This window comes from Lepisosteus oculatus, chromosome 4 (assembly GCF_040954835.1).
Source record: "Lepisosteus oculatus isolate fLepOcu1 chromosome 4, fLepOcu1.hap2, whole genome shotgun sequence".
NCBI lineage: Eukaryota > Metazoa > Chordata > Actinopteri > Semionotiformes > Lepisosteidae > Lepisosteus > Lepisosteus oculatus.
The window spans coordinates 33,311,369-33,337,363 of NC_090699.1; the positions used below are offsets into that span (position 1 = coordinate 33,311,369).

The 25,995-nt window shown below is 37.0% G+C and overlaps 1 protein-coding gene across 1 annotated transcript in view; it reads right to left on the bottom strand.

Moving 5' to 3' along the window:
- Nucleotides 1-25,995, bottom strand: part of tm9sf3 (transmembrane 9 superfamily member 3) — a 41,653-nt gene that overhangs the window by 11,078 nt on the left and 4,580 nt on the right. The window contains exons 2-12 of the mRNA XM_006630722.3: nucleotides 23,698-23,893; nucleotides 21,528-21,650; nucleotides 20,494-20,654; nucleotides 20,260-20,337; nucleotides 19,831-19,962; nucleotides 18,244-18,410; nucleotides 14,620-14,714; nucleotides 9,024-9,154; nucleotides 2,071-2,210; nucleotides 1,276-1,344; nucleotides 977-1,123 (exon numbers count right to left, since the gene is read on the bottom strand). Coding sequence (XP_006630785.1) covers nucleotides 977-1,123; nucleotides 1,276-1,344; nucleotides 2,071-2,210; nucleotides 9,024-9,154; nucleotides 14,620-14,714; nucleotides 18,244-18,410; nucleotides 19,831-19,962; nucleotides 20,260-20,337; nucleotides 20,494-20,654; nucleotides 21,528-21,650; nucleotides 23,698-23,893 — 1,439 coding nt within the window. The remainder of the gene's footprint in view (nucleotides 1-976; nucleotides 1,124-1,275; nucleotides 1,345-2,070; nucleotides 2,211-9,023; nucleotides 9,155-14,619; nucleotides 14,715-18,243; nucleotides 18,411-19,830; nucleotides 19,963-20,259; nucleotides 20,338-20,493; nucleotides 20,655-21,527; nucleotides 21,651-23,697; nucleotides 23,894-25,995) is intronic.

The following is a 25,995-nucleotide window of genomic DNA, read 5'->3' on the forward strand; positions in this document are numbered from 1 at the left end:
CAAATCTTCACCACAAGGCTGATTTCTTGATTTTATACCAAGAGATTCCAGTGTCATATAATTGAAAACACAAACAAGTATCGAAATCAGAGCAATATTACCAATGTTGCAAGACTCATCCACAGGAACTGAAATCCATTCAGTCTTTCCAACATGATTTTAGTTCATCAAAATCAACAGCCAGCATTTCACCTCAGTGTGCAGTTTGACAGCAGATTCCTTATGAAAGTGGTCTGTGATTTTGATATCACAAGGAACATGAAATGTAACAAGTAAGCATTTTTTTCTAATTTCTGACAGTGAGCAAAAAATTCAGTTTAACCAACAAGTTAAGAAAGCCAATGTAGTTCTTTCTTGATCAGTCACATCACTTTGTGTGTCACTGCTATGCTGGTACTATGTTGGAATTGAAGTAGCTTCTGTTATTTGGAACATAGCGTGATATATTTAAATTAGAACTTTTGATTAGTGTTCATAGATATTATGCACAATCACCTGCTGTTAGGCTGATTCGAAAGGAATGAACAAAAATATCACATCAAATTATTTTTGGTGCCCTTCCCCCCCGCCCTTGCACAGTGCTATTACACTGATTAGCAAAAAAAAGAATCTTTTTTTAAAGGTAAAGGAACACTTCACTGTATTACATTAAGCTTTACATTTACGAAGCAATGGAATATATTTGACAAAGTCAATGCTTTTAAAGGTTAATCTACTTGATCTAAGCCATTTTAAAAAGTGTGCTACTAATGCTGAAATATACATCATTCACAAATCCCGGCAGGCACGGAAATGGCTAAAACATCAGAAACGGCGAATGTTTGTTGAATTTTGATCTGATCTGTGTGTTTATATACAGCCGTACTAAACAAAGTACTTCAACAAAGTATGCATATTATACTCAAGACAAAAATATACACTTGATTAAACGTGCCATTGAAAGATGGGCAGAGAGGCCTATTCTCTATGTACTCACCACCTATAGTCTTCTGCATTAAGAAGGAAATAGGTGCACACAATGGTCACACAGACTGTCACGATGCACAGAATAACCAGAACCAACATCATGAAACCATAGACGTAATAGATCTTGTAAGCCCAAAAGGAAGTGAAGATGAAATACCTGCAAACAGAATGGCATTGAAAAGAAATTAGTTCTTATAGTCACATGTGGTCCCCACGACCCTCCCAATATCTTTAACTTAGTATTTGGCTTGAAAGAATGCATAGTTTTGAACAATGGAAATTGCAGAGTTACTTATAAAAAAAACTTACATCTCAATAAAAATGGAGCCAAATGGCAGAATTCCACCAAGACAGACGATAACAGCCGGTTCCATAAACCTGAAATGAAAAGAACACTCAGACGCTTAGGAAGTCTATGCAGCCCCCTCATAAAAAGGCTACTTCTCATAACACTTCAGTGACAACAACTCAAGAAGAGCATGATGTTATTTTTAGATGTCTCAAAGTGAAATACTATACAAACGATGGGGAATGAGAAATTGTATTAAACTGTACTCTTGGGTAAAAACCTACAAACAACTGAATCATTGTTTTGAGATCTTTTTCCCCCAGACTTTAAATGAAGTCTCTACCATAACTTTGATTTAGCCGAGTTCCAAAAATAAAGGCATATAGACATTGTAAAGCAGGCTCAGACATCAGTTATAAAGGACTTTCAACAGGACAGTATGAAACATGAACAAAGCACTGCATGACTTAATATTCTCCAGGATTAAATCATTCCTTTTTTCTTTACTAAAGTTATTTTGATAAATGATTTTAAACCATACACATCAGTTTGTAAAGATCTACTATGCAGAACACAGGAACAACTATTCTTTTAAAAAATATCTACGTATTTCCAAGTAGATCATGGCAATTGTAAAAGAATTAGAATAATGTGAAGCAATCCTTTAAGTAAAAAAAAAAACTTAAATCAGATAAAAAAAAACTTAAATCAGGAAAAATAGATATCCATATTATCGTACAACAGTATGAATATTCTCAAACTGAATATTTATATTCCTAGTAGTATGTATATACAATCAGTAAATTAATATTTACCATTTCTTTTCTGGGATAGGACGTGGCACAGCGTTTACACGGCAAGGGAAATTGGGCTGCCCAGACAAATTTCTGCCCAAAATTGTGCCAACCAGGTTCAAGGGAAGAATAACAAAGAAACATATGCAGCAAACAGCAACCTAAAAAATAGGCAATAAATTCACTGAGCAGTTTTAAACCACAATCTTTTAACAATACAATGATTGCTTGGTTTTGGCATTTCTCCTCATAATATTTAAACATATCACCTAAGGGAAAAGGACAAATAATGAAGATTAAGGTAAAAAGGCAGGTGGTGTGAGAAGGGGCTACATAGAGCAGAGTTAAATAAATGTTATTTTTAAAAATAAATTTAATTTAAAAAGATGTTTTACCATTTATCGTAAGTATAACAAAACTGTTGAAATTCTTAAATAAAGTGAATACACAAGACAATCTTTAATGAAATCTTTAGCACCGCTATGACGTGGGTTGAAGAGCAAACCTAAACTAAATAAAACCAAAAGTAATGTTTACTGCTGTATATCTGAAGAAAATGAGTAACCCATATAATGATATATGTTATTGCATGACTACGATGGGTGAACAGATATAAAGCAGCTTCAGAATAATGACAGTGAACATCAAATATACATTTACACATACCACAAGTAACAAACAAGCATGTTTATTCCACCCAGTACGAGTTCCACAAAAACCTGAGCTTCAGAAACTCCCCCAAATACAAAAACCCAGAAGATATGGTTTAATGCTTGGCCAACTCATAACGGATTTCTAAGACAATACAGCAGAAGAAAAAAATAAATGTTTAACAAGACTTCCTTCAGCTGAGGTGTTCCATCAGCTCCGAGGACTACAGTTTTAAATGAGACGCATTCCTGGGGGTCAAGGAAGATTCACAGTCGCGGAATCTTGAGCTCTTGTATGAAAATTAAAAGTGTGATCATTCTCGCTTCAGACAATCGCTTTGCAGGATGTTAAGATGGAGTTCTTTAGCGTGAAAGATAAATATAAGGTTGATCCACCCCTCACAGTGGTAGCAGATGGGTGTTGGGCGTTAAGGTTGAAATTCTGGACAGTAATGTGACAGTAATGACAAAAGAGGCTAATACAAATGCATGAAATGCAATGACAGACATGACTGAATAGCACAGGAAGCTGGGTGACTCAGGTTACTGGAGACAAGATGGAAAAGTGAGGACTGAAACTGGTTTTCACAAGATCCGAGCCATCTTAGCGACATGTCTTGACCTCCTGAGTCTCCTTTTTTATTAATCATGAAATGCGTCCATTAGCAAAACCCTATTGACTGTAACAGCTGACAATCAGATAAAGCATAACTATCATTTTAAAACCACACTTTTCAATTGTAATTAACATAATAATGGCAGACCATTAAAATATAAAAAAATAAAAACATTTAAAACCACCACAGAATATGCATATAAAGATAAAAAAGGTAGGGTTTTCTGAAAAGGCAAAATTTTCTTTTAGGTGGAGGTTTAATCTCACATAAATGCAAAAAGCATGGTCGGTCTCTAAATACAAAGAACTGCTTTGCATCAGCATTCGTTTGCAGAAAATCAGATTAGCGCACAGAAATGCGATATCGTACATGCTTGCTCAGCAGATGCATGTATTCCATTAACATAGGGTGGATCAATTCATTGCATGAAACACAATGGTCAATAAATGCTGATATGTCACTGAATTAAAAAGGTTTTGCAGATATTTATTAAAAGATTTCTTCACTGATGAGTTATAAAGTAACATTAGGCCAATGAGGATCTTTGCACATTCACTGATCAACATGCATTCTTTTATGTTTAATGAGACAAAATAAAAATTGAGTACTTTACCAGAGTTACAAATTATTGCAATTATCCCTGGGCTGAGTCAACTAGAGGTTTATCTGGCAACACAATTAGTTTGTTTCAAAGTTTGTCATAATACAGTGATTTAGTGAAAAAAGTTTGTGAATTAACTATGAAATGTCAACCAAACCAAAACAAAAATGGATCAGGTATCAAAGTGAGATGATCAGAAACTAGAAACGAAGCTGTCTTTAGAATTATGGCCCTGTACTCCACATTTAACTTTCAAGCTCAAATGTGAAATATCTTATAATGTAATTTTAATATAAAGGCTCCAGCACCATAGTCCATATTGGGTTTTAATTTAATCCAGGGTTCATGAAAGGGCTTTGTATAGAGATTTGGATTTGTGAAAGCATTAAACTTTGATCTGTCAGATCTCATCAAGTAGTGTGTAAAAAGCTGCAAACAATCTATGACAGAAGAAGGGTTATTAAGAAACAATAATTCTGTGTTATGTACAAAGTTTAACAATCCTATTAAGTAAGTATGACTGGGGGGTTATCAACTCTGTTAGGATTTAACTATAAAGTTCAAATTGTCCTAACCTATGCAACTGACTGCTTTGACACTTTAGCCATAAAAAAAGAGCAACAAAAATTCTTGATGATCTAGACACAAAATCTAATCTCATCTGTAAAGAGAACAAGACTTCCATTTCAACAGATAAATCTGATAGTTCATAAAATTAACTATACAATTTGGAGATTCCCATGTACTTAAACAGGATTAATGCACAAGCATAAATATTTCAGAAAGATATAACATTGCTTTAGCTTTAGCACTTAAAGAATTATTATTCCTCTCCGTTCTTATTCTAAATGGGTACCTTCTGTATTATGTACTGTTTTAAAACAAAATCCTAATTATTTCACAGTAGTGGGCTCTAAGCAGGGATGGGTTGTGGATTTCATCACCTTTATCAACACCATTTTTTTATGGGAAACACCAGACTGTTAAAAAAAGCTTGCAGCTACACTAAGACAGTGTCTCAGATATTAAAAACTCTATCCTTTTTCTAATCCACTTTATCCAATACAGGATATCGAGGAGTAGCCAGAGGCTATCCTGGAAGGCAACAGACACAAGGCAGGATACAACCTGGATGAGACGCCAGTCCATCACAGACAGGTCGCACACAGACACCATCAGGTAAATAAACCAAACAAACGTGGCAAGAACATACAAACTCCACACAAATAGCAACCCAGGTCTGGAACTGAACACAGGGCCCCAGCACTACAAGGTAGCAATGCTTAACCTTCCTGCTTCATTTGACCTAGCCCTAACACTGCAGGAAAGGAAAGAAAACTAACTGGTTTTGAATATTTACTTCTACTTACATAAAAAAAGTGATTTTAATGCATTAAGAACAGGTTTTATAACTAAACTATCAGCAGCTTAAGACAGCATGACAAAAATCAACAACATACAAACAGTACTAGTAGGACAAACTAAATTTCCAAGTAGCAGATAAATGCTACAGATAAATGTCATTACAGGTTGAGAATCCCTTATCTGAAATTCCTGGGACCGAAAGTGTTGTGGATTTCGGATTTGTTCGGATTTTGGAATATTTTTATATTGATTGCATCTATAAAATGGGACAGCTTGGGGATGGAACCCAAGTCTGTACAAGAGCTGTACAAGAAATCACGGTATGTATTAGAGGAAGCCATAAAATGCGCCAAACGGAGCTACAGAGTGCAGCTTGAAACGCAGTGCGCTGACACCCGGAGGCTGTGGCAGGGATTACAGTCAATCACAGGCTACAAGGGCTGCAGCCAGGAGATTGACACGAACAACACATCCCTGCCTGACGAGCTGAACCACTTCTATGCCCGCTTTGATGCTCTGAACACGGGCAATGCTGAGAAGACCCCAAGTGTGCAGGGCGAGTTTGTTCTGAAAGTCTCAGAGCAGGACGTGCAAAAGACTCTGAGCAGGGTGAAAATCCGTAAGGCTGCAGGGCCTGATGGGATACCACCTCAAGTCCTAAGGACATGTGCAGCCTAGCTGACCACAGTGTTTACGGACATCTTTAACTCCTCCCTGTCACAGTCCATGGTCCCCACCTGCTTTAAAAAAAACACTATTGTTCCAACCCCCAAAAAGACAAAAGTGACATGCCTGAATGATTACCGCCCAGAAGCATTAACATCTGTGGTGATGAAATGCCTTGAGAAGCTGGTGTTGTCACACATCAACTCCTCCATCACAGAGTCCCTGGACCCCTTGCAGTTCGCCTACCAGAACAACAGATCAGTGGATGATGCTGTCTCCCTGGCTCTGCATACAGCCTCGGAACACCTGGACACTAAGAACTCATGTGAGAATGCTGTTTGTGGACTACAGTTCAGCATTCAATTCCATCATACCCAGTCAACTGGTGACAAAGCTCAGGGGATTAGGTCTGTGCAACTCTGTCTGCAACTGGCTGCTGGACTTTATCGAGAGACCATAGGTGGTGCGGATAGGCAATAAAACATCAACACCACTCACCCTGAGCACTGGAACCCCACAAGGCTGCTGTCTGAGTCCAAGGTTGTACTCCCTATTGACTCACGACTGCACATTAACAACCGCATCATTAAGTTTGCCGATGACACCACTATAATAGGACTGATCAGTGATGATGACGAGTCCACTTACAGGGATGAAGTTGTACAGCTGCTTAGGTGGTGTCGTAGCAATAACCTGGACTTGAACATAAAGAAAACGAAAGAGCTAATAGTGGACTTTCGGAGACACAGGCCATACACTCACAGCCCACTCAATATTGATGGAACGGAAGTGGAAACAGTCACCAGCTTTAGGTTTTTGGGAATTCACATCTCTAAAGATCTAACCTGGACTGTGCACACTGACTCTATCATGAAGAAGGCTCAGCAGCGCCTTTATTTCTTGAGGTGCCTCAAGCGATGGGGGATGCCAATACATGTGTTGGTGAACTTCTACTGCTGCACCATCGAGAGCGTCCTCGCCAACGGGATCACCGTGTGGTATGGCAACACCTCCTCGCGAGAAAGAAAGGCACTGCAGAGAATGGTCAATATGGCCCAGAAGATCATCGGCTGCGGTCTCACCGAGATTAAACAGCTCTATGAGGACTGCTGCCGTGGTAGAATTCTGGCCATCACAGAGGACAGTCACCACCCCGGGCATGAGCTCTTCACCCCACTGTCCTCAGGCAAGAGATATAAGAGCATATGGACACTTACCACTAGATTCTTCAACAGCTTCTATCCACAAGCAGTGAGACTGGCGAACACTTTTAGCCATCCCCCTCAGACCACACCTACACCATCACCATCTACTTCTTTACGATTTCTTTTGCACATCTCCAGTCATTGTTTACATGTCTGTATTGTTCACATTCAAAGTGTCTACATGTTTACTTGCACATTGTCTATTGTTTGTTTGTACATTGTCTTGATGCACTGTTTGCACTTTGTCTTGTTTTTTACACTTGTTTTACAATCGAGAGACTTTCTGTGAGTAAGAATTCCATTGTACCAGTACCGTACCGGTATAAAAACAAAGCATTGCATATGATTACAGGTAAACAAAATGAAAACTCCTAGCGGTGCACAACAGCTGTACGTGGTGGAACCATCCCACACTTTGCGGAATTTTCCATCTGTGGCGTGTCATGTCAGCATTCAAAAAACTTTCGGATTTTGGAGGTTTTCGGATTTTGGAATTTCGGATAAAGGATTTTCAACCTGTATAATAAATGCACTTACATATTTAAGAGCAGATGAGTCCAAAAAGCTTTCAGAAATGGCAAGAAAAAGCTCAGAAAAATGACTTGCACATCTTGTCCAAATGCAATATCAAATTGTTACACATGTTCCCAATGTGAAATATGCTTAACAGCGCAAAAAGGTTAATTCCATGCTGAAAAGTAAAAAGAAACCTGAAAAGGGATCCATAGCTGAAACATTTTTACTTTTTAGTGTGGAATTAACTTCTGTTTAGTTTCCTTATCAGCGAATGAATTACTAAATATTTGGGCTATTGCAACAAGTAACATTAAATCAACCAGGTTTATTGCTTAAATGTTTTTACAAAAAAGCATAAGAGCATCATCTTAACACTTGGGTTCTACTAGGTCACCAGATATCATCTCTGTCATGTGCGCTACTTCACATATTTCCTTGGTCAACCAATAAAATCTCTTGTTCTGTAACCACAATAAATCCTTCAATCAAAACAAGACCAAAATACCAGCTGGCACTATAGCGTCTCAGAGGACGTTTAGAGGAAGAGATCACCAAATTTTACGTCCTTGGTTTAAAAACTTCCTAATGAAGCAGCAGTGCTATGCTGTATAAATCAAGCCAAAGATTGTTTTTGAGGATTTTCTTTACTTCACAAAATGTGTAAGATCTGACCTTACTATCATCCCAGGATTACTAAAACTAAAGAACATCACTTATGAGAAGTACTTATAAAAAGAACAGTTAGAATTACAATCTAGTTTACATTGTGCTGGGGCTTTAAGGAACTTAAATCTGAATTCAATATAGGTGTGATTTGTGGTAAATTCCAATTGAATTTCCCACACTTTGCTTTCCTTCAGTGAAAGGGCTGTACATGCACAGAGTATGAAACTATAAATATTTATGGCTTTAATGCATCTTGTTCTAGACTCTCAAGGAGCACTGCAATTAGAAATACACTGAAAGGAGAAAAATATCTGAAGAACTGGTATGTCCAGCCATAAATTAGTGAGGTCCAGTCAGCCTGTATTAATATATAGATGTTGGAATGAGAAGGTTCCTTCTCTCTTTGGCAGATTTAACCTGTACCACATTTAACATCTCATCAAAATATACAACGCACTCATCCCCTGATAAATATAATCCCAATAACTTTTTACAAACATTCTTTCAGAAGACCGAGTTAGTCAACGGAATCAACACTTATGACACCAATCTGTCAAGAACTTGTTTTCATGAACAACACTAAGACATTAGGGAACCATGAAGACCAGATTGTATTAAAAGAAAGCTCAAAACGTGGCATAAAAGTATGTCGACTAGAGGGTCCTTTGATGTTCGTTTCCTCACTCACCATTGTGCCAAAAGGTATGGCTCTTGAGGCGTGGTAATAGATGGCGATGAAGTTTATGAAGAATGCAGTTCCACACACCATGGCGGGAATCAGGAAGGCTCCAATGAACATCTGCTTGATCCACCTTCTTCCTGTGTGAAACAAGTTTTCAGCAACACACTTTTAATTTCTCATGCTTTTCTCCACGTGCTGAGAGGCTCCCAAAACGGGTATTATTTAAAGAAACATACAGATTGCATTTGCATAATAACACTATGTAACACTACTGTACAACACAGGATAGGAGGATTAAACAATTGCAAAACATCTAAGAATACATATAACTGCCAGACTAGTAAGGAAGGGAAGGAACAAAATTAAAATGTTAGAACAATAGGATTACTTTTAGGGCAGTTTATTAGTCATAATTTAGGTTTTCTCAGTCACACTGAACTCACAATAACCAAGCAAATCTGGCAAAATCTGATGTTTTCTGGAAGTTGTTAACCAAATAAGCACAACAGACATCCGTGTTTGAGAAGAATGATAGTGATAAAATGAAGGTTAGCCTTCAATATATGCTCTAAAAGGCGTAATGAAGAGTTAGGTTTTATAGATGGAATATTAAAAATGCAATTGAATTTCACCAAAAGATTTATAGAAACTTAGATATTGTCCACAGTTTTAAGACATAATTAAAATAAATGTTAAAATGTTTCCGTGGGAAAACTGACAAATCGAGCATTCATCAAAAATGACACCTGAATTTGATGAGGACGCCCAAAGAAGGCTCAACAGCTGAAGCGTTTTATTTTTCAGCACTGAATTAACCTTGACTTGGTCCTTTGCACTCATCAAAATGATGGACAGCAGCTGCTTCAGTCTAAAACTGTTCTTGTGCAGTGTTCTTATTTATATTAAGCATCAGTATAATCTAATGTCATGAATAACCATGTTTAGAGTGTCATCTTGAATTAAAATCATGATCATAAATCCCAAATGATAAAATCTAATTGCAACAGAATAATTATAGTGAAGCAAGATATAGGCAAGATATAGGCAACACACTAATGCAAACAGATCTGATGTAATTATAATTGTGGCTGTCAAGCAGCAATTTTCCAGATTGGCAGGGAATCAGACACATATAATCAAATTATTCGAATATGAAAAGGATGAGAAGGCAAATAAAGACACTGTATAACTGAACTAAAACACCACGAACAGAAATAACATGGTTTAATTGCAATTATATAGGCATGCCCTGACTAATCTACAACTTTATAATATATTTTAAATAGATACAAGGATTGCATTTCATTACTTGCAAAAGTCAAGCTTGTGAACACATTTCTAATGGTATGACTCCCAATATGAATGAACATGAAAACACGTACATTCAGAAAACCACATTTCCAATAAATGAAAATTGTATAGCAGGAACACTATCACAGAAGATAAACGTACAGTAATTTCAAGCCGGGTTTTAATTGTTTGAGGCTAATATTTTATTAATCAAGTGCATTGTCAAAGTCATAAACGGAAAGATTTAGATATAGATACTGAATGGATGAGGAAAAGATTGAGCTAGAGGTAACTGTCCTGCAAATTATAGACATCTGTTGATGTCACAGTTGTTTAAGGACAATTAAGATGGAGGAAAAGTGATAGTCTCAATGTTCATCAGCTATACTTGCGCCCATGTTCAAGGGGCTCTGAAGGAATGTGATAATTCAGTGTTCCATCATGGTGTTTCCTGGGCGACTATTTTTACTCACTTTAATACTTCAGAAGATCACGGTTAGCATAACAACACATCTTATTTTCATATTCTCCAGAAAGAGAACTTGAGTATAAATGCCACTGTTTATATTCCGTTTTCAGCTTATCTACAGGTCTTTTTAAAAAGCTAAAAATAAAGCATAACTTGAAAAATAACTTTGCAGGATAATGTTTTCTTCATTTGAACTAATTCAAATTGATTCTTGCAACAAAAACAATTAACTGATAAATCCTTCATTCTCCTTTCAAGGAAACGCAACATATTACATAACATTTTCTAACTTTTTGGCCAATACACATTACATTAAAAATTTAAAAACATAAAGAAAATCAAATGTCATACAAATCAGGAGTCCACACAAAATACTGCGTGCATTTGCTGACTGGTAATGGTTGTGCCGCTAGCATGCGACAGAAGTTAGTGTTATCATGACTCCTTATTCTACATAAATCTTAATGAGAGCACTGTTCAAATTATGCATTGAATAACATCACTTTATTAGCCCTATACAATTTCTTGCATTAGGAATTCGTCTTTTTGCATACCCCAGCTTGCTCTCCATGAGACACAGACACACAGACATGGAGAGAAGCTTGAGGTCAGCGCGCGGGGTCAGCCATTTATACAGCACCCCTGGAGCAGTTGTGGTTAAGGGCCTTCCTCAGGGGCCCAATGGAGTAGGAATCCTCTGCCGGTTTCGGGATTTGAACCGACAACCTTCCACCCACAGGCGCAGATCCTTAACCACAGAGCCACCGCTCCGAATTCATCTCTGTTTATAACTTGCCTCATGACACAGCTATAATGATGAATCATAATGAAAACTTTCTTGAATACTAACGTGTACCAAGGTAACAAGTAGGCAATAAATGCCTTAGATCCCCTTAGATCACACCTTCTAGTTTCATATTTGCTTGACCATGTACAGCTGAAGTAAATGTGTACTCCTGCATGACAAATTTGTGCAAAACTGGAGACAAAGGGCCTTGTTCACTTATACCACTTAAGATATTGTGCTTTGCATGTTGCCCACCTTCAGGAATCTGCTACCCACTGCCCTATAGAGCAAAGACCACATGGCTCCATGCTGGAATCATTGCCGACAATGCACAATATTAACAAGCATAATGACATCACCAAGTACCTCCTTAAATTGTAATATGCAAGCATCATTCGTAAGGTGCTCTTGTCACCACTTGCCTCAGTGTGTGGTACAAATAAAACTGAAGGAAAACTGAAACAAGGTGGTATTTATAAATTCACTGTAGCATGGTGGTGTTGTGTCGCTGTCCTACAGGTCAGCACAAAAAGTACTCCTGACACAGGTAATGTTTTGTTTATTTTGCCTGTGTATATTACCTTCATATACTGCTATTCTGTGCAGAACAGAGAAACCGGAGCCAATTCCATCCACTATTGACTACAGACCAAATTAGTGATCACATTCATAGAAATAAATAGCAATTGCTATATAAAATATTCCTCAATTTCTATTAGCATTTCTAATCAATTAAAATGATACATTTTCTGACTGATTAAACAAGTCCTTATTGATTAATCTAATGTACCCAAACAGATGAAAGCCTGAAAGATAACTGTTGCTAGGAGATTAGGCCTTTATGTTGAGTGTGAGTGAACTAGGAGTAAATAGAAAAGGGGAAAAGAGACCGCAACTTACAAATTTCTCTTTAAGAACAGCAGTTAATCCTATCACTTGACAGATTTAAACCAAAGACTTGGTTGATTCATTAACAGTTGTGTAAACACTTTGTTGCACATTTCTTCGAGGAGTGCTGTGTAAAGCCACGCACTACTGCAGCACAGACCAGTGCAAACTGTCAACTTCTTTGTATAGCTTTGAAAGGTTCCTATGAGACTGACCTTACAAATAATATATTCAGTTTATCATTATTGCTTATGTTTCATACAAAGATAGTCCTACCGTCAATATTCAAATTCCACCAACAAAAATACATCAATAAAACTTTTGTAGACCATTGTTTTACAACGGTACTGGTGGAAAAACTGATGGTTTCTCTAGAAGCTGTGACAGTGACAGTCATCATCTACTGCAATCCCTTCTCTAATAGAAAATGTACAGTGATAATATAGAGGGAAAATCCCTGTGCAACTATATCACCTTTGTCTTATATCTTCTATGTGAAGTTCTCTCCTTCCCCGAGAACCAGCACCTTCACACAGAACTCACAGACAAGAGAAGAAAAAAGTATTCCCGAATAATAGAACGTACAGCTTACAAAAGCCGTTTAATAGTAGTCAGACATTATTTGACTAGAAAAGTACCGAGACAGAATTTTTTCCAATTTCTTGTACTTGCTTAGATGTACTAGAGCTTATATGATGAACTTGGCTGCTTAAAAGGGAAATTGTACTCCCCTGCTATTCATATTGTAACTCAAAATCTGTCAGGAGACTGTGACCCATTACACAGAGTAGAACAGAAGTTAAACCTCCAGATAGCATTTATACTCTGTGCTAGCCTGGCCACCTCACAGGCTTATGACTGCACCCCATGAACTATTTGAACAGGTTATGCAAGTCCAGATCCACCATGGTGCATCAGTTCAGTAATTATCACACCTGCAGGATCCGAGCCTGCCTGAAGCTACATACCTTAAACCCTGCTGCATTTCTTAATGATAACGCACTGCTTGAGATCAGACGTGGAAATTCTCCCTAAGCTCCAGAATTACTCACTTTAATATTTCAAAAGATTACGGTTAAGACAATGACACCTTATTTTCATTTTCTCCAGAAGGAGAACTGGGCTATAGATGCCACTGTTTATATTCTGTTTCCAACTTATCTAGTGTCTTTTAAAAAAGCTAAAAATAAAGCTTAACTTGAAAGATAACTTTGCATGATAATGTTTTCTTCATTTCCTCAACTAATTCAAATTGCATTTTGCAACAAAAAGCAACTGCACTGCTTGAGATCAGACGCGGAATATCTTCCTAACCTCCAGAGCTAGATTAGCAAAGCTGAATATTCTTTTTCATGAAACAGGATATATGGTTCAATTATACCTTGTATTAACTGGAACTGTATTTAGGTGTGAAAAGGGTAAATAATTAAATGAACAGCGCTGTAAATATAAACTTTTTTTTACATTATACACATACGTAAGGACAACAATATTAGTATAAAAATACTTGCAAAATAAAAAAGCGTGTTTCATCAGTGAATATCAAAACAATTATAGAATCCTTAAGAATGAATATTTTTAAATACTGCTTTCTTCTCCCCATAATTCCTGAAGATTTATCTTCAATCTCCTAGTGCTTTGAAAATATAAGGTTTAGGAAGTGTGCAATAAAATAGCAGATGTTTGGCATTCCTCTGAATTTATTAGTCTTTGTTTTGCAAAACACAGCAACTATGCTATAATGACATGTTTCTACCACATAGAAACTAATATTTGAAGTTCTGTTATTTTCCTGTCAGAGGCACTCAAGAATAATAAAAATTGCATTTACAAAATACAAAATATAATTTTTTAAAATATTTTGGAGCTTATTAAAACTTGCGAAAGTGATATTGCTGATGTTATTAAAACAACACATTACTTCACAGGAAACCAAAAAAGGATCATATGTAAGGTTGACTGTTTAGTGAAAGTTTCCCCAAAAAACAAAACAAAATAAAAAAACTAAAAAAAACACTTGTGGATGGCATGAGTTACTGTATACCTTCTGCAAACTTGATCCTTGCCAAACTATCAAAAAAACACATTATACCTGGACTATTAAATAGTACACAGAAAAAACCTACGATAGTGGTTATTTTCTTCAATTTGTCAAAAAAAAAGCTTACCTCCTTGTTTGGCATATAAGCTTCCACCAAAATAGCCATTCACTGGTGATGTCGCAGCATAGACAAATATTGCAGTACTGAGCATGGATCCCCTCCTGTGAAGAGGCAATAAATGTGTGGTCAATATTCTTAAGGCAAGTTTTTTTCTTTCTGAAAACAGACCAGCAACTTTCACAGAGTATACATTTTCAATCTGGTTTCACTTTTGCACACTAAATTACTCAATGTTTCTTCTCCCTTAAAAGGGCTTTTGGAATGTATTTAATTTTCAGCAGACGTTTTCAAATTTAAACACCCTACACATTGTTCAGTAAGACTAGACACCTTCTAAATATTCACTATTAAGCAATATTGGTGAAGACACCAATACCTTTCTAATTATTGGAGACTTATATGACAGTAGGATCAACAACAACATAAGCAACCTAAATTTAAAATGAGAACTGAACCCTACATAAAACCCATCAGAAAAACAGGACAAGGAATTCACCAGGTCACAAAATGAAATCTACTTTAACTCTCTGAAGCTCCACTGTGGCCTCAATACTGAGCCACTGAGGAGTAGCCAGGCTGTTGAGAATTTGGAAGCCCATTTCTGTCATTCTGCACTTATCACCTCACAGGCTCCAGATCTCCATGTACGCCTGAAAACCATAGTGGTCTTCCATAATCACTCCACAGACAGATGTCAAGGAATATGGTGACAGTCACTTTTGTCAAAAACTAAATATTTCAATACCGGATGGTAAAGAATACAGAACAGTGGTAGTAATTCTTGCATCCTGTTTAAGTATAGAAGCATTTGGCCTTGTTACCACGTTCCGTTGGAAGGACTGAGATTAGTTTCAGATTCCCAAGCATGTCATCTGTCATGTTCCAGAATAGGCAGAAAATGGTGCAGGAACAAGAAAGTCGAAAATGACAAAGTAAAGAATAATGGCACGAGCAAATCCACTCCCCACACTGGCCCCTTTGCCATTAACAAACATCTGCAAAACACCTGCAAAAACCTCACAGGCATGTTTTACTACAATCAAGCCATTTGTTCATCAAACACAGTTGCTTCAGATTTCACTAGGTGTCGAAGGTAAGCATGCTCAACTTTTTTTATACTTTCAGAATTCTCCACATGAAACTACTATGGCAATAACGCCACACTATCGAAACACTTAAATTGACCTTATTTGGTCTAATTATATTCTAACTTTCCCACCGATGGGTTACATAAATTAGTCCAATATGTGAAGTATCACCAACATGAACTTTGCAGTTCATGTACAAACACCTGAAGTGATGAGTCACCTGTTTTCTTTATGAAGAACTTGCACTTTGCTTTCAACATGAAAGACTAAAAACTAAAAGTAAATCAGCACTTTTTTTTTTCTTCAAGAAATGAACTTGGATCTTGAATTCTATTAAATGAACAAAAAAAGCAACAAGAAATGTGGCGCTTTCTATAAAATATACTGTACATTGAAGTTAGCTTATTTTTCCACGTACAATTCACAGAGAAACATGCTGTTTTCAAAGGGAGTAGTGTTTAAAGGGGAAGCACTTAAAAGTAGCCAGTATTAATAAAACAGTTACATTGCCACCTACTACACAATTAACACCGTCTAGATTTTCTGCAGCCTCTTCCAGAACTAAAGCATTAAATTAACATTAAAACTATGACATTTTTTGTCCATCCCATTAAGTATCCATATGAACGGATATGTCCACATCTTAAAGATAGCTTTTAAAAAAATATTTACACTGTCAGTAGTAGGAGAACATGTTTTTACATTTGTTTGAGACCTGTTTAATACATTTTAGTTAAAAAAAAACATACAGGACTAAAAAATAAGATACAGTAAACATGAACATTTTGTATTAATATTGTCACAGAAACAAATAAGAGCTGACTTATTAGCACTCCTTTATATTGAAGGGATGTAAAAGTGTATTTTTTATTGTATAATGAGATTTGCATATATAATTTCTTGCACATTTTGTTACAGTATGTAGGCATTCTGTTAAAAGATACAAACACATCAAGCTTGTGGGCTATTTATTCAACTGTTCAGTGTGGCCTTTGGATGAAAGCATTTGAGCCAAAATTTAAAATGTCATTACATAATGCCATATATTCAGAAAACAAGCTTGTTTTAATACCACAGGCTTCAGAATGATATCTGCTGTATCTATTAGATGAAGTCTTTGGTTAGCTGGTTCCTATATTTGCTATTTTTGTATGAAGAAAACATTCCAGTCAGAATGCACGAGTTTAGCAGCATATATCACCTTTAAAGGTGGCTTCTCAAAGCGCTTTACAGAATGACAACAACAATAAATAGAAAGAATACACAAGATAAGACACAATTACAATATACAGAGGAGACCATGGATGGTGGTACTAAGAAAAGCAGAGGGGTGAAGAATGGAACCAGTTAAGTAAAGGCTCTTCTAAAGAGGGTTTTGAGTCTGGATTTGAATGAGTTTAGAGAAGGTGACTCTCTGATATCCTTGGGGAGAGAGTTCCAGAGCTTGGGGGCATAACATGAGAGGGCCCTGTCACCCATAGAATCTAGATGGGCTTGGGGGACAGTTAGGAGACCAGAATTAGAAGAGCAAAGGTTGTGAGGTGGGGAGTAGGGCGATTATAGTTCAGACAGGTACTGAGGTGCCAAGCCATGCAGAGCCTTATAGGTTAGCATGAGGATTTTAAAGTCCACACTGAATTTGACAGGAAGCCAGTGCAAGGACTCCAGGATAGGAGTAATGTGATCACTTGCACTAGACCTGGTCAGGATTCTGGCTGCTTAATTTTGGACATACTGCAGTTTGTTCAAAGTAGATTTAGATATCCCAGTGATATCCCTTAAGAAAGTTAAGAAATTAAGAAAGTATTGCTATTCCAAAACAAGACCCATTAAAAGATTTAACAAGAGTTGTAAAAACCGTGAAACCCCCGCATTTAGAGTGCTGACACACACTGAGATAGAAAATGAAAATGAGTTTCCTTGAAACACTCAGGACATAGATCAGTGTGTAAGTAGATCCTGCCATCTACTGGTCAGCTGTAGATGCAAAACGAATTTCCATCTTGAAACTATGGCTTCACAAATATGACGAGGGACTTTTCAATGGGCTAAAAAACTAAATAAACTAATTTCACACAGCAGTACGACAAAGCAGTCAGAGACAATGCTATCAGGAGTATGAGGACAATTTTAAGGGCAGCGTTTCATGGAAAGAATGCAGTTTTTGTTTTAAATGTATCGTTTCTTATAGGCAGTCCTATGAGAAAGCTAATATCACTGGAGATCACGGCTAAGTGTATAATAATATAACAGAAAGACACTTCCCCTACAAACTGATTCTCACAACAAAGAGACTAAAAGAACCAACAGACCACGCCACAGGTTCAAAAGAATCAGACACATCTATAGGAGTGTATAACAGATGCATCAATGTGTTAAAAAGCAAAATCATTTTAGACAATCCTTGCAAGGGATTTTTTTATATCTCTGAAAAAAAACATTTCATAGCATGGATAAGAGATTAGGACTGAAGTTAAGAATGTGTGGCTGTCGAAACAAACACCATAATTTGAAGACAGTGATAAGCTTCATCCGTACTTACTCTGTATACAGATCTTCTATCATTGCTACAATAATAACAATGAGGGAGACTGAGAAGATTTGGCAGCCAGAACCAATCAGTGACGAGAATATCAGGGGGTGGCTGGAAGGCCTGAACACATCGCCATGAACCTGCTTCCATCCATATTCATCACCAAGATCTCGATCCTGCATCAGACAATGCAGATACAGTAGGTTAGGGATGTGGGTCTTCCATAAGCACTTTTCTAAGCTTGACTACAGTGTCAGGTAAATTGTAATCTCTGACAGTTCGTTGTGCTAAATTAACATTATTTATTATTTTCCCCCAGCTTTAAAAACCATATTTTACATACTGTCATCTTTGTGGATGTCTCACGATTGTTCTCAAGAGGTCTCTACAACTAGCTACCAAATCTCAGTAGCAAATTGATCTAAGTTCTACAATAGTTAGCAAACTACCCAAGTCTGCAGACAATACCAAAACTGCACGATTACAAAATACTGTAGAACTTGGGCAAACACAAGAAACTCATTTTTGGGCAAAATGAAACAATGTCAGAATATAGAACTAGAACTGCACAATATTATACTAAAATTGAACAATGCAAAAAAAAACTGTGGACAATTAATTAACATTATAAAAAATGTATTGCTTCTCTGAAATCAGTCCAGAAAAGAACAGCCATAGACTTTCATAAAGGACCATAACAGCCATAAAGGAATGTCTAACATCACACTAAAAGAACTGAACCTTTTTAGTCTTGAGCAATGAAGACTATGAAGGAACCTGATCCAAGTATTCCTTGACATTAGACATTAGACATAGACATTCTGTACAATCATATAGTTCTTATAACCACTGCTGATGTTTTTTCATTTTCAAAGAACATACCTTATCCAGGATGACTTACAAAACATGCAATACACTATAAAAAGAAAATTCAAATGGTATTACAAATTCCAAGAAAACAAATGCCATAATAATAATTGCTTACACTTATATAGTGCTTTTCTGGACACTCCACTCAAAGCGCTTTACAAGTAATGGGGACTCCCCTCCACCACCACCAATGTGCAGCACCACCTGGATGATGCGACGGCAGCCATAGTGCACCAGTACACTCACCACACACCAGCTATCAGTGGGGAGGAGAGCAGAGTAATAAAGCCAATTCATAGATGGTAAGGGCCAATGGGAAATTTGGCCAGGACGCCGGGGTTACACCCCTACTCTTTTTGAGAGTATTTTTAATGACCAAAGAGAGTCAGGACCTCGGTTTTACGTCTCATCTGAAGGACGGCGCATCTTTCCAGTATAGTGTCCCCCTCGCTATAGTGGGGCATTAGGACCCACAGGGACCGCAGAGTGAGCGCCCCACTGACACCTCTTCCAGCAGCAACCTTAGTTTTTCCCAGGAGGTCTCCCATCCAGGTACTGACCAGGCTCACACCTGCTGAGCTTCAGTGGGTTACCAGTTGTAAGCTGCCGAGTGATATGGCTGCTGGCTAAGCGCAGTCTGTACCCATTTTGAGCTCACATGCTACGGAAGCACTCACTTCCCTGACTAATATCCTTTAACCTGTACAATATACACAGAACACTGACCATGTCATCCATCTCTTCCTCTTTGCTGTATCTGGCATAGTCTTTTCGCAATGTCCTCATCAGAATCATTGAAACCAGCCCCACCAGGAAAATCACCATCATGAAGGAATTAAAGATTGAAAACCAGTGAATCTAAAAAAGACAAGATTAATATGAAATGTACAAGTAGGGATTATAGACTCATGAAGGAGGCTCCATGAATTATTTTACTATAGTCAACATTTTGTAATAAATGCACCTCCACTGTTAAATTGCAATCTTTAAGAAATTTCTATTAATTTATTCTTTACTGAAAAAAATATCATTAATAGTAGAAGGTGCACTAGACATTTTCACCAATATGCCTGCTGTGTTGAAGGAACTAGTTTTGGTAGTGGACACAAAGGAAATATAGTAAGATAAGTTAAAACTATTGAAAAGTCTTCTTACTCTGTGCTGAAAGAAGGATGGATCTAGATACTTATCAAATCGATCTTCAAACTTCACATCAGACTTTTTCCACTTGACCTGAAAGAAAGTATTTCTTGACTGTGAAAAACCATTCCATAATTTCATAATGACCACTCCCCATGGAAAAATGTCAGAATTTTTCCCAGTACATATTTTTAAATGCCACAGGCATCCTAGTAGGTTTGTGACTTTAAGCTTTATGAATAAACTTACAGAATAAGACATTGCAATTCTTGTATTCGGCACAAGCTTGACTTTCCCCTCACTAGTCAGATTCACATCAACAATTCTATTGCCATTGTAGCCTATCTCCAACTTCTTGTATGTCCAGAGGTAGTGATCTTCTCCATTCTCATCTGCTTCTCCAACTATGCCTGAAAAGGAAAGACAAGTGTTAACAGCTGCGATAAGATGTAACATCCTGCCCTGGAGACATCACCAGCAGGTGCTAATAAAATGCAAGTATAAAAAATAGAGATTCCCTGTACAGACTCACTGGTCTTTTCAACATGGCTACTGAAAATGAATGGATGCAATTAAGAATGATACTTACTGCTCATGCTTCACTTAAACCACTGGGTTGCACAGCTTGACTGCTCTACTGTTACACTACATTAACATCAACTTACCAATAAAGTACCAAAGGCACCTGCAAATCAAACCAGTTCAATTCTCCAAGCAGGTGGTGATGTACTTTACCTGAGGTAGTAGTGCAAGTTCTTAGTAATACTTCAACAAACAAGACAAAAAAAGCTTAGACTGCATTTAAAAGTTTACAGCCTAACCCAGCTCCTCAGACGAACCATCAAGAGAAATAAGTTGCTTAACTGAAATTAATGAATAGTGCCAAATAGCCTCCTTTCGGGAGCAAATTCTACGTTCTCATTCTTTTCCAAACGTATGCATCCTTGAAATACTTCAGATTGTAAGTCACTTATAAAACGATGTTAGTTGCAAAAGGAAACGTCTTAAAATGTTTAAATGTTATATTAACTGCTCGGTTCAGGACTTTGTTATATAAGAGCTCAGCACCTAACACAGCAGATGCTGGAGTCGCAAGGAAGAGAAACAGGAACCTTAAGTGTTTTTTTTACTTAAGCTGACACTAAGCTTATCTATATTTTGTCTCCTGCAAAAAGGGCAGTTCAAAAAGTACAAAATGTAGTGAGGTAATAGTAACAGGATAAGTGGCCATAAGTGTAAACAAGATCACATTTGTACCTTAAAGAACTTCAGAGATCACTTACCCCATATTGGCAAGTCATCAATATACATCTGGTACCAGTAGTGGTTCTTTATGGCATAAACAAAGGCATCTCGTTTTGTTTTGTCCAATTCAATTTCACAGTATGTTGTCTGCATGACCTCGTCTGTAAGGATATGAAAACAACATTTCTTATTCTAACCTAGCACTTGGAAATAACAGTGGATACTAAGAATACGAGACTTGGAGACCTCATGCAGTAGCTCATCTTATTCACTATGGGGAACTTTATAAACACATATAAATCCAAAACACTCACTAGTCTCTAGACCGATCCCAGTGAAGATGACCATTACCTGACAGGAAAATGGAATAACTAAATATATACTCCATGAAGACTTTGTGTAAAGAAATGCCTTCTGCTGCTCACAAGTGGATACTAGTTTCCCTTTTTTTGTCATTTATGTACTCAATTTGAATTTGACAGATATGTGCGATTTCCTCCGCCTGGACTGCTGAGTATTAAGGGGTCTAGATTGCAGACTACTGGGTCATGACTTGATACTATGTCTGAGTACCTTAAACAAGATACTTTACTCAAATTGCTCTGTTGAATGCCCTTCTGTATTTATGAGTACTCTCCAGTATGTCAATATAAGTTAAAATGTTAGGTTAAAAAGAACATGGAAGTTTTACAGGATTTTGAATAAACCAATTTAGCTTCATTGGGGCACTTTCTCAACACATATTTGTATGGGAAAGCTCTCAATATCTCAAAATCAAACTATTTCCAGATGAGCAATGTCCATTTAGTCCTGTTGTAAAGAAAATAAAACTGTTTGCTAAGTAGAGACGTAGCAGAGTATTATGAGGGTTTAGTGTTACCTCACTTGACTCAGACTCAATATTTTTCATCCTCTTGGTCTTTTATAATATCTCATTACGCAGATTAGATCAGACAAATGACTAATCCATTCAACTATCCTGGCCTTTTTCAAGAGCTTCTTTTATCTACTGCTGTGTTTTTATTGACATTAAATATATTTTTTACATTTTTAAAAGAAGTTCCTTCTGTATAAAGTCCATCGCTGACTAAGAAGAATCACATTTTTCTCAACCCACCCACCTGTGACAAGATACGATTTCATTCTAGTGAGTGACTAACCGTCCATGTACAGAAATAAGAATCTTGCATCTGGCATTTTTCCATTTAATTTCATCCATTAAAAAAAGTAGCACGCAAAAAACATTCAGACATTGTGTCTAAGTACACAAACTTAATGTGTTCCCCAGAAATATCATTTTACAAAAAAGCATATTTAATAAAGATGACATGGATATGCTAGATATGCTACTTCACCAAGCCATACTGATTTGCTTGGAACATCTGCCAAAGGGCCATCTGTGATGTGCAAGGCTGATGGTACAGGTTATCCCCCACCTGCTACATGGAGCTGACAGAAGCGCTCTAACCACCTTATTACTTTCCACAATGGCACAAACACCTGAAGAAGCCCATTCTTCTTGGGCAAACATACAATTGATTTCTCGCAACATTATGAGTGCAGCTAGAATGTAATGTAATGTAAAGCTCACTCTGTGGTCCGTGTGGGTCCTAATGCCCCAGTATAGTGACGGGGACACTATACTGTAAACAGGCGCCTTTGGATGAGATGTAAAACTGAGGTCCTGACTCTCTGTGGTCATTAAAAATCCCAGGGTGTTTCTCGAAAAGAGTAGGGGTGTAACCCCGGCATCCTGGCCAAATTCCCATTAGCCTTTACCAGTCATGGCCTCCCAATAATCCCCATCTATAGCTTCATTACTCTGCTCTCCTCCCCAGTGATAGCTGATGTGTGGTGAGCGTTCTGGTGCACTATGGCTGCCACTGCATCATCCAGGTGGATGCTGCACATTAGCTGTAAAGCGGTTTGAGTGGAGTGTCCAGAATATATTTATATGCTATATAAATGTAAGCAATTATTATTATGATCATATATTATGATATTATTATTATAATGATGATAATGCAATGGTTTCTCTCAGCAATCTGTGCAAGAGTCTTGCTGCTAATGCCGAGATGTGCAATGGTTTAATTAAGGGCAACACTCAACCTAACAACCTAAAAAAAAGGTTTAATATGAGTCTGTATTTGCGTAGATTTCCTGAGCTGAATTTTCTGCTGTGCAAACTTTAGCTTGCACTGTGCTTACCTTTAAATTTTATGTCCAACCCACTGAACTCTAATTCCACTCCTTGAAGAGCTTCTCCTAGAGTCTCGTGATAATGGCTAATGGTCTTTTTCGATCCTGCACAAAACGGGAGGGAGAAGTACTTGTATGTTTCTTGTCTGTTGTGGTACGGTCCCACTGTGTTCATCCACAAGACAACCTCCTCCTTATCTGTATACTATAAAAGAAAAAAAAAGTAAAGGTGGTTACATAGATGGATATTTTAACACTAAATTCAACATTGTTGTTACATTAGACTGTTCAGAAGCATGCAGAAATCAGGAATACGTATTATTTAAAACCATTATCACTGCTTTTGTGAAAACTGCAAAAAGTCTTACAATTTCTATGTTGATATGCCATATAAAAGCAAAACAAGGAGCCTTTATTCAGAATGCCTATTTACTCTTAGGCTAAACCTGGAGTCCTGTACAAGGTAAGCAAAACTATTGTGAGACAAATGGATTTTCAAAGCACATCAAATTTAATCATCTTCAAATTGTAGGTATGGGTCTTCCATTAATTTGGCCACACTGGCAAAAAATGAAATCCAGCACCTTTAAATATGTATAAAATCCCAAACCTTTTAAATGGGCTGCAGATATCTGAAGGGAAACATGACAAATGCTCTTCTTAAAACTAATTTCTGAGCTTGAGTTAGAATTTTAACCACTGTGATAATCCTAAATGGATTTTAACATTTCAACAAATTGTGCGTGTTCAAAACACAACCAGTTATGAAACATTTAAATCTCACATTTTAAGATTTAATTTTTAGTGTGCAACAGTATGTTCTTCTAAATTTATCAAAGCTCATTAAGGTTACCCAAGGACAATGTTTTGAGAACTAAAAATTAATTACAATCCCAGAGACTAGCTAAAAAAAATAACAATAGCAGAATTCATCATGTGCCAGAACCCAGTTTATACACACTAGAATTAGTGCTGGGCGATAATTCGATAATGATAATTATCGCGATATAATTTTCCTCAATATAATTTTAACAAAAGTTCGATAAATGTTCAATATACATGTTTATGCTTTGCGCATGCGCACAAAATACTGTGTGAGTGTGCGTGTGTGTTGCAGACCGGGCAGCTAACGTGGTGTTGTTAACCCACACGGTAGTGGCTGACAGGACTGCAGTTAGAGTGGAGAAATGAGCGACACTGAAGCAAATGTAGTTCTGCCAACGACCAGCTCGAAGGGCGATGACATCGTCGACAGAAAAGGTCATTCAACTTTGGTAATTTGGAGATATTTTGGCTTTTTACGATCAGACATAAAACAGAGCACTTTAAACTTTGCAGTCTGTCTGAGCCATCTTCTATGTGTGTTTTATCACACTGCAGTATTTAATTTTTCTATTAAGATATTTATTTTGTAAATTTTACTCATGCATCTTTTGACATAAAAAGGAATACTCTCTACCTCAGATTTGTTTAATGTTTCTGCTGTTTGGCAAGTGTTAAAATAAGAGTTGTTTAATTTACCAATTAACTGTCTGGTTTCTTCAACTTTCACTCAGGAGAAAAAATCTGCCTTTAAACTTGAAAGAAATAATAATTCCACATTTATCGTGATTATTATCGACATCGACTGACATGAAATGTTTTATCGTGATATTGTTTTTGGCCATATCGCCCAGCCCTAACTAGAATCAATGGTTTAAAACCTGGATAAATCCTTAAAAAATGAATTGGGTAGATTTCCACATTTGTACTATTACTGGTATTCCACTGTTGTTCACAATATTTCAATTTCTTTTCAAAGAGATCACATGAAATAAACCAAACCATTCAGGACTTATTTAGAAGAAAACCATGAATTCACCTGAACTAATTCTAAGTTTATTAATAAAGTAATATTGTTAGTGTCTGAGGTTTGAATGATAAGACTAAGGTATTAGACTTTGTGCATTGTAATATCCACTGTTTTCAGGATGTCTGATCTACTCCAAGGAGCACACTACCTTGCAGTGCCACACCTCTGGGAAACAGGTGAAAGACTAGAGCTAAACCTACAACGTGCTCATTTGATAAATGAAAGTCATGACAATAAAAATGCATCCTAAAGATAAATGGTTAGAGACAGCAATTAGAAATATGCACATGTAGAACATAACCAGCTTAAACAAGATGTATGAAAAACACAGGGAACATGGCGGTAAATCAGAGCTAAAGGAAAAAACCTGTAAAGGAACAAACAGAAGCTGCATTGTATTGGAAGACTTAAATATTTACAAACTGCCACGTCACTTATGCAAGAACAGGCCTAAC